Source organism: Ornithodoros turicata, unplaced genomic scaffold (assembly GCF_037126465.1).
Source record: "Ornithodoros turicata isolate Travis unplaced genomic scaffold, ASM3712646v1 Chromosome31, whole genome shotgun sequence".
NCBI lineage: Eukaryota > Metazoa > Arthropoda > Arachnida > Ixodida > Argasidae > Ornithodoros > Ornithodoros turicata.
Window position 1 is genome coordinate 728,044 of NW_026999355.1, and position 13,323 is coordinate 741,366.

The following is a 13,323-nucleotide window of genomic DNA, read 5'->3' on the forward strand; positions in this document are numbered from 1 at the left end:
TAATTTGGGTCACTGCAGTACCCAAAAACGTCAGTCACGGCAGTGGCAGTCAGTATGGCGGCCAGTGAAGGACGACGACGCGCCACTACTACCGCGCTCTATGGCACGAGCTGTAGTTCTATCTGCTGCGTCCTGGAGTTGAAGCCACGAGCTGAGAAGCTCCCCAGCATATCCAGCTCTCCGGGACATTCCATCATCGCCGATAAGGACTCTAAGCAGACGAACACCTTCAAAAAAGCACCCTCTCGTTGGTCGTTACTCTTATAGGCTGTCCAGTAGACCGGGAGGGTGTCAGATTGAATACCTCCGTACCTCCGTCTGTGCTGTCTGAGGATTTCCATGGGTTTTCCAGCAGACATTCCTGACTAGTATCGGCACAGTTTCCAGTCGGCTGGCGTTGAAGTCGGCCCAAGACGTATACTAAACCCCGTCCTCTTCTCGTCCCTGCTGTCATCTTTCCATCTGTCCACGACTATACGCTGTTCATAGCCACATTTGGTTCGAGGCGTTAACAAAAAGAAAAAAAGAAAAAAAAAACTAGAAAAGATCACGGCTTTCCGGAACGGCTGTCGTACAAGATGCGGACAAAGATGAAGATGAAGTTGACGCGGACCAGAGCCGAAAATTAAAAGGGAGCCTGCCTATACCTACCTATACCTGAAGCTTCACCCACAGTTTTTAAGCTGTCTGACCAACGACGTCTTGAAATACGGGGGCCAGCGGCATGGCCGAGCGGGTTAAGGCGTCCCGCTCATTGGTGGTAGCCAAGGCCGTGCTGAAGACTGGGAGGTGGTGGGTTCGAATCCTACCACTGGCTGTGCTGTCTGAGATTTTCCCTGGGTTTTCCGAAGACTTCCCAGACGAATGTCGGCGTAGTTCCCCCTGAAGTCGTCCCAGGACGTACGCATACTAAACCCCCTGTGCCTCACTTCCTTCCAACTGTCCTCTCTCCATCTGACCACATGTGTGCGCCGCACATTGCCACAGTTGCTTCGCGGCGCTAACACGAAATTAAAAAAAATACGGGGCATTATCGATCAGAATGTCCCTCTCTATCTGTCCCCTTATCCTACATGTGCGGCGCCATTTTGGGTGGCAAGTGGATTGGGTTAGATCGAAATAGATAATTCTTGCGATTCGCAAGACTAGTGGATTTCTGTGCCAATTTGATGCCGCGAAGGCGCAAGGCACTTCGGTATTTTATGGCGGTATTACCATAGGTATTTGCCATATCTGCCATCCATTGTTGTTCCGCTGCCGGCAGAACCACCTGCTTGTACACGTCCGGCAGTCGGTAGGACTTTTTTTTTACATTAAATAACGTGAACGGAGGCTACCCCAGCTACTGTACATATTAACCTCCCATGAACCTTCCTTCTCACTTCCTTCAGTTTCTCGCCTGTTCTGCAACATTCTCTCACCTAGAGTCACTAAATAAGCTACGCTCTCAGTGACTCTACTCTCACCCAGACTGAGCCTTTGAAAATGAAGTTTTTGTTATAATAACATAGTCTTCGAATATTACGTGTATTCCCTTCACGGCATCAAGCAATTATTGTATTGCACTGTGCCCGTGTTTTGCTCTTTTGAGTCACCTATGTTGTTTTGTACTGTATTTCTCCTGACATGATCTTCCTATCTTCCTATGAAGTTCCTATCTTCTTAATTTTTATTTTTGCTGTGCCTCATACCTGTTTTGCTGTCGTTTAGGTTACCTTGTCCTTCTGTTGCTCCGTTACCATCTTATTATATAATTTTATGCTGTGTATTGTACATACTTTTTCTGTATATCTACCTCAGATAGTGCGCCAACACAAAGGCCCTGGGCCGTTCTTGGGCACTGAATAAAACATTCCTAAATGAGTTGGTATCAAAGCAGCAGGATGCCTGATCCATAAAATTACGTTAAATCTTGACGACCGAAGACATCGAAGTCAGACGGCTGCCGCAGTTCTTGCGACACGTGTAGGACCTCCTGGGTGGCCTTGAGCCCCTAAGGGAAAGAGGAGCATATTACGATGGGGAAAGAGTTTGTTGGGTGACAAGCTGTCGCATTTGTACCAGGACTGTAGGGTGAGCTACAGACTGCTGCAGGTTTGACAGGCGACGTTTTACTCAGTTGCGTCGTACTGCAGTCGCAATTGGTACTAATGACATAGGGTGAAGTGGGGCTACTTGAAGACGGTGGCAAGTTGAGGGTTTTTTTCGCGTGGTATTTTCTTAGCAATAATTGTTTCTCGTCTGTGACACCAGGGTGAGCACAGTGGTTATCTGGGCTATGAAGTAACATGTTGACGTTCTGCCGTGGCTTTTTAGAAAGACGTCAGACACTGTTTTGCAGATGTGGTCGAGGTAAGAGGGGCCTTTTTTTTTTGTCCCTTCTGTAACTTTTGCGAGCATTGTCTTCCAATTTGCTCGCTTCTGCTCCTCGGCTAATAAAATATGACCTCGCCGGTATGATGCCGTGTCACTGCCCTGTGTTTCCATGTGCATTACTCGTGGCTGGTCGTTTCGGCTGGCCCAAACAAAAGACAAAATTGAAACTCGGCATTAATTTTTTGATATCCTCAACTTATCCATAGGGTGGGGTAAGTTGATAAAAAAAAGTAGCCTGTCACTTTTGGCTCGTATGAAATAAATATCTGGTTCAGCACCAGAGTAATTTGTGGATCATTTCTCAAAGGTTCGGGGATTCACTTAACGACATATGGTACAGTTTAGGCGATTATTCTGACTTCTATTAACAAAATAGTTCAACTGTTTTCAACATAGACCGCCTTACCCTATTCATGCCAGTGTCTTTTACCCCACATGAACCACCACACAACTGTTGCATACTTTCGAGAAATGGGTAGGTGTTTCTGAAGGTGCGGTGATCGAGATAGGCGTCTGGTGTCTCGCTGTTCCTGGTGGTCTACTCACGTATACGGATAGTACTTGGTGACCTCGACTATATTGGATGCGTCAGCGCATACGTCAGCGCATAGGGTTTATTCACACGCCGTGAAGCGCAGGAGACCGCCACTGTCGCTAGCATGCAGATGTGCAATTCGGCCTCCATACTGTTGGTCCCATCCAAGCCGTTACCCATATCGTAGCCGCCGTATATTTGGTGTTTCAAAGTTATTGTGCTGCGTGACTTGTAGCATATCCAAGCAATTTCCATGTTTCTGACGTTAATAGTCATCCAAAGAGCATATAGCAGCGAACGAAGGCGGGAACATAACTTTGAGGGACTGCGGCGAGGTGACGTCAGTGAATAAACCATATGGATGCATGTAACAGGTACCATTCCATTCTGACGGAAGAAGCTGCGAGGAGAACTTGAACCGTTCCTTCTTCGTCGTGAGTGCCGCGAAAATTGGTGACGACATTGTCCTCAGGCAATATACAGCATCCCGCATCGCTCCAACTTCACCCCTTTGCATGGTGCCGTTCGCACCTGTCCGTTGTGCGGTCCACGGACCTCCAGCTGAAGATGATACGGACTGTATACCAGGCGAAGCCACACAAAGATCGTTCACAGTGCGCGACAGCACGCGAAATAAAAGTCAGTATTCGTCAGTCGCATCTGTTGTCCAGTTCCTGGCTGCGAATACCCCATAACGCTACGTAAAATAAAGATAGCGGTGGCTGCAGCCCCCCCCCCCCCCACGCACACACACATACAGTCCCAGCCGAGACGTAGATCTACGGACACGTCATCCATTATGATTGAATTCATTTCGACTTGTTTTCTAGCTGTAACTCCCAACGTCGATGGTCGTGGTGATGTAATGTCGCTGTTTTCGTTCTTTGTCTATAAAGTCCAGAACATTATGCAGCAGTGAGTGGTATCTTTTTACATTCCTTATTGTCTGCTCTTCCCTGTAGGACACGTTTTCTTCGATTTTTATTGCGTTTCTTTCGTCTCATATATGCAGACATTATCAGAAAATTCACCCTTCGGCGCAGTACTTGCTGTATAATTTTCCAGTGCGAAATTAGTTTGTGTCTCATTTCTCTTGTTGCGACACGCGGCGATTGTTGGGCGACTGACGACATTCGTGCTATCAAATGCGCAAAATACGCCCTTCACCATTGCCGGTGACCCGTACATTATAATATGAAAATTTCAACTGTTATCTATTACAACGCCACCTCACTCATTGCGATACCTTGAATTGTTTTGAAGCGGCGGTGATGCGGCCTCCTCGCTGACGACACCTCGTACGTACCGCAAAAAAAAAAAAGACGTGGTTCTACGTCAAAAGGAAACGCAGCAAACTTCCGGAAGGACGGTCAGGGTTACGGGAGCGCGGGGCCTCAGAGGCACATGCTCAACGCGGGGCTTTCCTGCTGCGAGCCATATTCATGGATACTATATTGCTCATGGCAACGATGTGGACCGAAAATACTCGGCAGAATAAAACTGCAGTACAAGGAAACACTGCAAGGCCTTTCGATCTTGGTGCATTTGCACGCGTTCCACCCATTGCACAGTTGTCGTAGAGCAATTTACTGTATGCCGGGTGACGAATGCTAGACTTAATACAATGCCCCTGCTCCTACTCCCCTAGCGGTCCTGTTTGCACTTCACATACCTAGAGCTACTACACATAACGATAATTTGAATTGCCGGATAATCGAAGATAATCTTAATTGCAAGCATACATAATCTTATTGAATGCTTGTCCCACTACAGGTCTGTCTGCTCACCAGGGGATCTGCGATTCTTCCAAGCGACCTATGACGGTGTTGTGTTGCCGACATTGAAAGTGACATGAAGAGATTACGAGAGAACAGTGATCATGATGATCGTGAAGTCTCACTTCCTAACAATCCAACCTCGACTGAGCAGCTCGCGTCCTCATCTGCAGGTGTTTCTTTGAACACTGAAGTCGAGGAACCGGACGTTCCAGAAAGCATCCCAGTAGTCACTTCCGAGGACGCTCCGCAAGACGTACCCAACTCGAGCCTGTTTTCGAAAGTATTTCATTACATTTATCTGGCCCGTCTAGAAGTCTTCCTCGTGCTGTACATCTTCAGCCGCTCCCTGACGGCCACGTCTATACAAGATCTCCTGCTCCACAAGGCGTGCCTCAATAACCTGCAATGGAATTCTTCCATATGCGACCACCTGGACCAGTATCCGCCCATCAAAGATGAAGCCGAGAAAATCGCCAGCAACTACAGCATGCTGAGATCTGTAATATCCTTAGCTCCTTCCGCGGCAATATCTATCGTTATCGGTCCCTGGTGCGACAGGTACGGGTACAAGACTCCTCTCCTGATTAGCAACATCGGTTATGTAGTTAGTACGACGCTCGTTCTTGTAACGGCCTACAGCATGTCGCTTCCTTTATACTATGACCTCTTGGCTGCGATTCCCGATGGCGTACTTGGAGGAATGATCTCTGTCTTCATGGCAGTGTACAGTGAAGCCACTCTTTCTACTAAAGGAAGTCAAAGACGTATCAAATTTTTCCTCCTGGATCTGGGACTCGCGGCCGCGTATCCTTTGGGAAACCTGATTGGCGGTCAAGTCTACGGTCATTTCGGGATCCGTGTCATATTGCGGGTTTCAATCTGTGTGTCCCTTATTGCCGAACTTTGGGCTCTGGTGGTGTTTGATGTGCCCGTTCGAGCGAAGGAGCTAAAAGACAGTGTATGGACCAAGCTGCGACGCCTGTTCAAAGTCCAAAATTTAACCGATGGTATTCGGGCTTGTTTGCGAGTTCGACCAGCTAGGGGAAGGACTCAGCTGTGGCTGCTCTTTGTATCACTCTGCTTCATGGTTATGGATATGGCAAGTAAGTGCAACACTGCAACAACAGCAGTTCAACTTTATCTCGATATCTGAATTCAAATTTCAATTTATCTCGAGATGATGAATGGGGAATTTCATCGCCAGTGGCGATACTCTACCTCATTACAACTGCAATGTCAACGTGGTAGCTCTGAGCAGCGACACTTTAGAACATGCACATTAAAGATAATATCCAGTGCATCCTGATAAGATCACGTCACATAACACTCTTCGCTCCGCCTTTGTAGCTGTTATTTGGTGTGCTGTGACTAGGATAAAAGATGTGTACGTAAAATGTACATTACGGGAATGCAAGGAAACAAGAGAGATCCGGAGAGCCGCGCTGTCCTTGTTTCCTTGTGTTCTCAGCACCTCCAGGCCTTAGCCACACAGCAAAAGGCACGGAACTCGTAAGTTACCACAGTTAACAATTGAAACCGAACTTCCGAAGAGTTGTTGCTGTTCTTTTTTAAAAAGTGTCTAACGGCAATTAATAACTTGTCTCAAATGCGTTACGTTGTACTTCAATATCACGTGACGTCTGTCCGCGAATATGCCGCCTGATGTCTGGCCGGCTCTAACTTTGCCCTTCGCGAACGTTGAGGTACACCAGCTTTCAGTCCCTAAAAGCGTTCGAAATTAATTAGTGCGAAGAGTATTTACAACCTGACTTATGTGTGTGTGATCACACCAAGTTGATGGTATTCTGAAACATTGTGGTTATATTGCACTTTACAGAACTTCCGTAGGCGTTTTGGTAGGCCCGCGCAAGAGCTCGTGGCAAATCACTGCCTAAGTGACGGATTTAACGCCTGTTACGGGATAACGACAATGTGAATAAGGCCCGGCGATATGGAGGGGGTGAGTGAGGCGACCGCCTTAGGCCCCGAGCTTGAGTAAGCCCCGCGCACGAAGCCCCCAACCAGGGATTACTTTTTTAAAAAAAATATCAAGTATGCACTTAATCGTGTGAAACAGGCCCCGCGATGTGCCTTTGCCTCAGGCCCCGCACACCCCTAGCACCGGCTGTGGCTGCACGAGCTGCAGGGTATAGGACTGCGGAGGTAATTCCGATCACCTGAGGTTCTTGTGACGTGCGCCGGAAACAGTGGCGTAGCCAGACCTCCAACGTAAGGGTGGGGGGCTCGATACGAAAACTCACTTCCTCCCCCCCCCCCGATCCTGTGTGCGACAACACGCACACAGATCTGTGCACACTGCAAAGTACGGATGAAAAAAAAGGAAAGAAAGTAGCTGACTTGGACCTGCACAATACGATTACATGTACAGGCTGTCATGACCAATGAGCCAATGAGGTGGTGTCACGAAGATTGGAAGTATTTTGAAAACTTTGAAAACTATGCAAGCTAGTGTGCTGCTTAAATAGACGCCATGAACTGCAAGAACTTTTGCGATCGTCACACTGGTCCCCTCTTCCCCATATATTATGTTCTCCTCGGATCTGCATGATTTGCGTGGGTCGGTCCGTGACAGCTAGGTGGAGGGGCTTGGGTTCCTTCAAGGGTTCGGGCCATTACGAACCTGTATCATTTTCGTCAGACTCTGAGAAGTGCGACGAAGTTTCTTCAGAGTCACAGGTGTATACGCTAACAGCAACCTCCGTGTTGCACAGGTGCTCGCCGCGCATGACGAGCCTTGCTTCGCAGCCTTATCTACAATCTACAGGGTGAATTTAGCAAAGGTTACACATTTTGATAACGTCGTAAAAATAGAAGATGACGTTTCTAGCGCTTCAAACTTTACAGACTCATAGTCATTCGTCTCAAGCTTCAACCACATTTTTTTTCAAATGCTATCACTTTGTAGACAAAAGTTAGAAGCAAAGCAAATTCTCACCCCATGTATATTTCCTATGGCCTATACCGCCCACACACCACCATTTTTTTCCCTCTGTCTGCTTCTCGTTCACATCACCATGTATAGGTGGCGCTGCCTCGAAACCCTGCATCTAGTCCATCTGGTTGTTCCATAGGTTCTGGTTTTGCTTCGTCTCCAGGCAGCGTCACCTATACGTGGTGATGTGAATGTGAAGCAGACAGAGGAAAAAAAAAAAAAAAAAGGCGGTTTGCGGACGGTATAGGCCATAGGAAATGCACGCCGGGTGAGAAATTGGTTTGCTTGCTGGCAAACAGTTTATAAACAGTGCGGTTGTCGTTTCTGCGCGACGTTTTGGAAGTATTTTTATCCTATAATCTCGCAGTAAAACGCGCAGTTCTGCACATAAGCCACAGTACTGTTGACGACTTCCAAAGATATGTGATGCCGACTGCGTGTTAAGACTCACTGAGCCGATGCGATGTACTTAAACTAAGGAAAAATGAGCTACCATGTTGCGGAAGAAGTATGGCATAGTTTACGCTGGCAAAATACGTACATTATATTCATCTCTTGGCTTTATGACGACAGAAATATATATCGTTAGCGACAAAACGACATGCAAACAAAGTCACGTGACCTCAAAATGACTGTTTCTATCACGTGCGACCAGGTCAAGGTGGCGGTTTTGCAGAAAGCACTCGCTTGGGGGTAGTTACAAAGATGGCGTATTTATGTCACCGGACGTCCTCCCAGTGTTGCTTGCAACACATCCTTCCAGTGGCGGCTCCGGGTGACCGCTCCTCGCATTTCAAAAACCATTTTCGTGACGTTTGCGCCGTTTTCAGACGAGATATTCCGTAACTGCGTTCGAAACATGTCAGTAACCATAATAGTAACAGAAGCCTGCAACCGATTTTCTTCCGAGGTCTCCCTTCCTCGGGGCTGCACACCACGCGACGAGTAAAGTAACAGAATGATGTTTTATCAATAGGAAACCGTCCCAGTTCTATTGCTAGCATCTCTTGACTAACTTGTCTCATTTATTCGCAGCCATGAGCGTGTCCTACTATTATGTGCGGAAGATGTACTCCTGGAGCGTGCAAGAGTACACGGCCGTCAGCTCTATCTCGTCAGGCGTCACCTACATCTTCTATGCGCCCATCGTACTCCTTTTCTCACGGGTATTGAAGGTATCTGATTTGTGGATGGCAGCCACCGGAGTGTCCTTTGCAGTTGGTCAACTTGTCGTATGTGGTCTGGCGTACACGGAGTGGCTCTACTACCTCCGTGAGTATTGCATTGCTCGTCCTGGGCTCATGGAGCCCTATTTACCGCCCATTATACCCTATCTTACCAGCACGGACGAACTGCTGTTTTGGGCTCTCTTGAGCAGTGCCAAGCACTTCAGCCACGGTCACATTAGATAAGACACAGGAAGCTCATGTTGCTATATGTACCTCATATTGTCTTGGTCCTATGCAGACTTGTACGTATCTTGAGTACGTACTCAAAATACAGTATTTTAAATACTTTTTCCGGTATTTTGGTACTCAATACTTTTTTGCGACAAGTATTTTTAATGTATTTAAAATACTTTTTTCGGTAAAATACTTTATTCGGCTACTCAGTACTCAAAATACTTTCCTTCCTCGTCAAGCCATATCCAGCACGCTTCCCGCCGTGCCGAGATTTTCAGCTCACTGGGATTTAACCCCATTTTTCTTCGTTTTCTTTTTTTCGGGAATTCGCGAATCTGTCATTTTTCCTCTTGTACAATAGGCTGGTCCCAAGCCTGGCCTTGCTTCTCAATAGCCAGCTTCGTCAGAAAACCGTTCCTATTCATATTGCCAGGTGAATCACAAGGGGATTAGGTACAAGATAATCCCGGTATTTATTTCCTTGGTCATCAAAGCAATAAACACGTGTCAGAGGTTGAAAGACCCGAACCGACATACAGGAGGGATTACGAAGTTTTGGGTCAGAACATATCAACAAAGTTTACTTGGGTTCACCAAAGTTCACCAAACATTACTTGACACCAAGACGTTGCAAATGAAAGATATGCATGGCTGATGAAGTTTATTCCTTTCATTTGTAAGGCCACGTTCAGAATATGCGTTTCACTTACTGCTAATACTAAAGTACTTTAAATAGTATCTTAAATACTTCTTAGAGTATTTAGTACTCTACTCAAATTACTTTAAGTTTTGAGTATTTTGTACTCTATTTTAAATACTGTTTCCGTAGAGTATTTAGTATCGTATTTTAAATACTTTTGCGCAGTATTTTGTACAAGTCTGGTCCTATGTTACCCTACCAGACATTTTCTTATTGTGCGAATCAGCCTAATATTCAGCTCTCTAAATAACACTCATCTTGGTCAGTGGCGGCGTCTACGGGAGGGGGGGGGGCAATCCCCCCCCCCGTAGACTCCTCCCAAGACGTCCTCCGAGGGGGCGTAAAAATGACTGCCGGATGGCTGGGAGCTCACGGTGTTTGGCGTCCCCCAAACCGATGACATCGTCTGTCGTCTGTGAAGCTCTGTTGCATTGTTCGACGGTCACAAGTATGGTCTTTGCAAGGCATATATATTAAGGCATATTAACGCATTGTGTACAAGCCTGTCCTTTCAACAGAATAGAATACGAGGCTCAGTCAAAAAGTAACCCTAAAATCACGATAAAAAATCGAAATTGCGCAGTGCGCGACTTTTGCTTCACACAAGCTCTTTCCCACGGCGAAACGAAACAGTGAGAGACAGAAAGTTGTCATGACGGGAAGCGTGGCGTCATCAGACCATATCAAAGATGGCTGCCCCCTTGCACGTGTGCACCAGCCAGGAGCAGCGTTCAGCCGTTCGTTTTTTCTTCAACGAGTGAAGGACGAGTGAAGGTGAAAATCGAACGATATTCATCAGAGGATGGTATCCCAGTATGGGGATACTTGTTTGTCGCTGCAGCAAGTGTACGAGGGGCGCAGGAGGTTTAAATCTGGCGTGACTTCTGTGGCTGATGCACCGCGGCCGCTCCTGGCGGCCGACCGATGCCACAACGCCTGACATTATCGTTGCAGTGGAAGCTGTCATACGGGACAACCGCAGAGTAACCATCGACCAGGTGGCTGGAAACTTGAACATCAGTCACCACGTTGTTCACGACGTTCTACATTACCACAAGGTATCAGCCCGATGTGTACCAAAGCACTTGATTCCGGAACTCAAGGGACGTCGCATGGACGCCTGTCAGGAGGCTGTCACAGCGCTATGAAGCTCAGAGCGACGACTTCTTGCAACGTATTGTCAATGGCGACGAATGTTGGGTGCACTAGCTATTTCCAGCCGGAAACCAAGAGGGCAAGCAAGGAGTGGCGGCATTCCATTTCACTGAAACCAAGAAGTTTCGTTCGCTTCTGTCGGCCGGCAAGGTAATGCTGACTGTTTTCTGGGATGCAAAAGATCCAATCGTGGAGCGCAACATGCCCAAGGGAGCCACTGTCAACAGCCAGTCATACAGTAAGCTTACCCAGAAAGAGTTGAAGCCCGCGATAAAATCTAAACGCCGTGGCTTACTCAGTTCTGGCTTGCTGCTACAGCATGACAATGCGCGACCGCACACAGCTCGTGCGACCGTGGAAAAAATTAAGGACCTTCGTCTGGAGTGTCTTCCCCATCTCGCATATTCGGCGGACCTTGCGCCCAGCGACTATCATCTATTTGGCCTACTCAAAGAAGCGCTAGGCGGGAAAAAAAATTGCCAGTGACGACGAAGTAAAGCAGGTGGTGCATGAGTGGCTACAGAGTCAACCGCAAGATGTTTTTTTTTGTTTGTTCTGCCATTGGAGCGCTGGTGAGGCGGTGCCGCACGTGCATTGAACGTATGGGGAGGGGGGGGGGCGATGTTGAAAAGTGATCACAAGCCTTCTATCTCTCTGCTACATTTTCCGCAAATAAAAAAAAATATTAAGGTTACTTTTTGACGACCCTCCTATCAAAGGTTGGATGCCGTATGGTACGCTTTTCATTCATTCCGTTGTGTCGTGTTTCGTTCGGGGCGTCATGTGTTTAGGGGTCACCCACGGAACGCACGGCCAAAGAAGTTGTGTGGTACGGGCGTGAGGGGGGGGGGGGCGCAAATCTTGGCGTGTGCCCCCCAGGACCAAAAAGTAGACGCCGGCCCCGATGTAGGTAAACCTACCGCGCACCTTAAATAGGCCATCTATGTAGATCCTATTATCCTTCCTCCATTCCAAGGGCGACTTTGAACGTTCTCTGCCACTTGTTTATTGGGTTACTTGTTCGATATGTGTTAAAGGGATTGAGAAACCACACGGATAGACCTTTGTCTCTGACAGGGTCTGTACGCTTCACGCTGCGCACCTCTTATACGAAGTCCCACCTCCCAAATCCTATTATTTTTTTAGGCTACCGAGCTTTAAAAATCTCCCATCTTCGAGGCCCCCGCTAACCGTGGCGCCAAGCGGTGCGGAGCAGCTCCATGCGGGGCGGGGCAGCAGGCGGGACATGACGCTTTGACCGGTTGCTCTACGTCTTAGCACTTCGCTCATTTCCGCTGGCGTTACGAGCACTTCGCCGCGCCGCGTACCAGCGTTTCATGAAGATGGGAAGCTCGCACTTCCGTTGCGCGCTCGATACGTAATACCGAGATGGAGGAGGGGAGCTAAAAGTGAGAGGACCTCATCATATTCAAAGCGCCATAACGCCGTGACGTGGGAGCGCAGCGTGAAGGGGTTTCGACGGAGATGTTTGGCACCCATAAATCAACATTTCAACCATGATTTCGTGTGAGTATTCGGGATTGGTTAGCCTAGAAGGACCTGGGGTCGGATTCACAAACGCGATCGTAAGTAACGCTAAGATGCGCCAAGACGTCGCCGCCTGCGACGCGCGTACGACGGCGTCGTAAGCAGAGGTGGGCATTTGTCCTCACTAGCCTCGCCCTCACCTCAATTTTCTGGGAGAAAAATTTTCCTCACCTCACCTCAAATTTCCCCGCCGAAATTTTCCTCACCTCACCTCAATTTTTTTCGACATTTTCCTCACATCACCTCACCTCAATTTTTTAAAGCTATTTGCGTATTCGATGTGAAGATTGTGTATTCGATGCGCGTTGGCTTTGAGTGACTACCAATGCAAATGGATATATCTCAAGCGTGAGTGCATACAGGGTACGGCACGAATTAAACGTGTCATTTGACCATTATAAGAAAACGGCTTAACGGAAAAATATGGGGTAAACAACTTTCTTCTGGACATTTAGTTTGTCACCAAATACAAATAGTTTCATCAATTTGCCATTGAAATACATTTTCGAAATTGAACTCATTAAATTGCTTAGTCAATGTACCGTTCTTTTTTTTTTTTCGGCTTGCTGGAAGACTTGGCCTAGTCAATCACAGAAAACGCTTCGTGGAACGATTGTTATACCGATAAAAGTTGCGCGGAAATTGAGGTTCAATTGCGGGTATGCGAGTACGCGCAAAGTCGGGCGTCAGATCAGCGGCGAGAGAGGAGGGCAGTCCCCGCCCAGATGAGAGACAGAAGCTGCAGAAAGAAGGAAAGATATCCCATGTACGCGCGGGAAAAGTTTTCATAAAGTGAGCGTTCATAAATTTTTCCTCGCCTCACCTCAAAACATTTTCCCATAGTTTTCCTCACCTCACCTAAAATTTTTTTGAAA

General features: G+C 47.4%; 1 protein-coding gene across 2 annotated transcripts in view; it reads left to right on the forward strand.

Annotated features, from left to right (window-relative positions):
• The window catches only part of LOC135373751 (uncharacterized), a 54,441-nt gene that overhangs the window by 26,093 nt on the left and 15,025 nt on the right, over positions 1-13,323 (forward strand). The window contains exons 2-3 of one of the 2 annotated variants that reach the window (XM_064606839.1): positions 4,685-5,792; positions 8,678-9,089. In XM_064606839.1, coding sequence (XP_064462909.1) covers positions 4,763-5,792; positions 8,678-9,054 — 1,407 coding nt within the window. In that variant the 5' untranslated portion in view covers positions 4,685-4,762 and the 3' untranslated portion in view covers positions 9,055-9,089. Of the gene's footprint in view, positions 1-4,684; positions 5,793-8,677; positions 9,090-13,323 lie in introns of those variants that run through there. The other variant, XM_064606840.1, reaches the window with a different exon arrangement.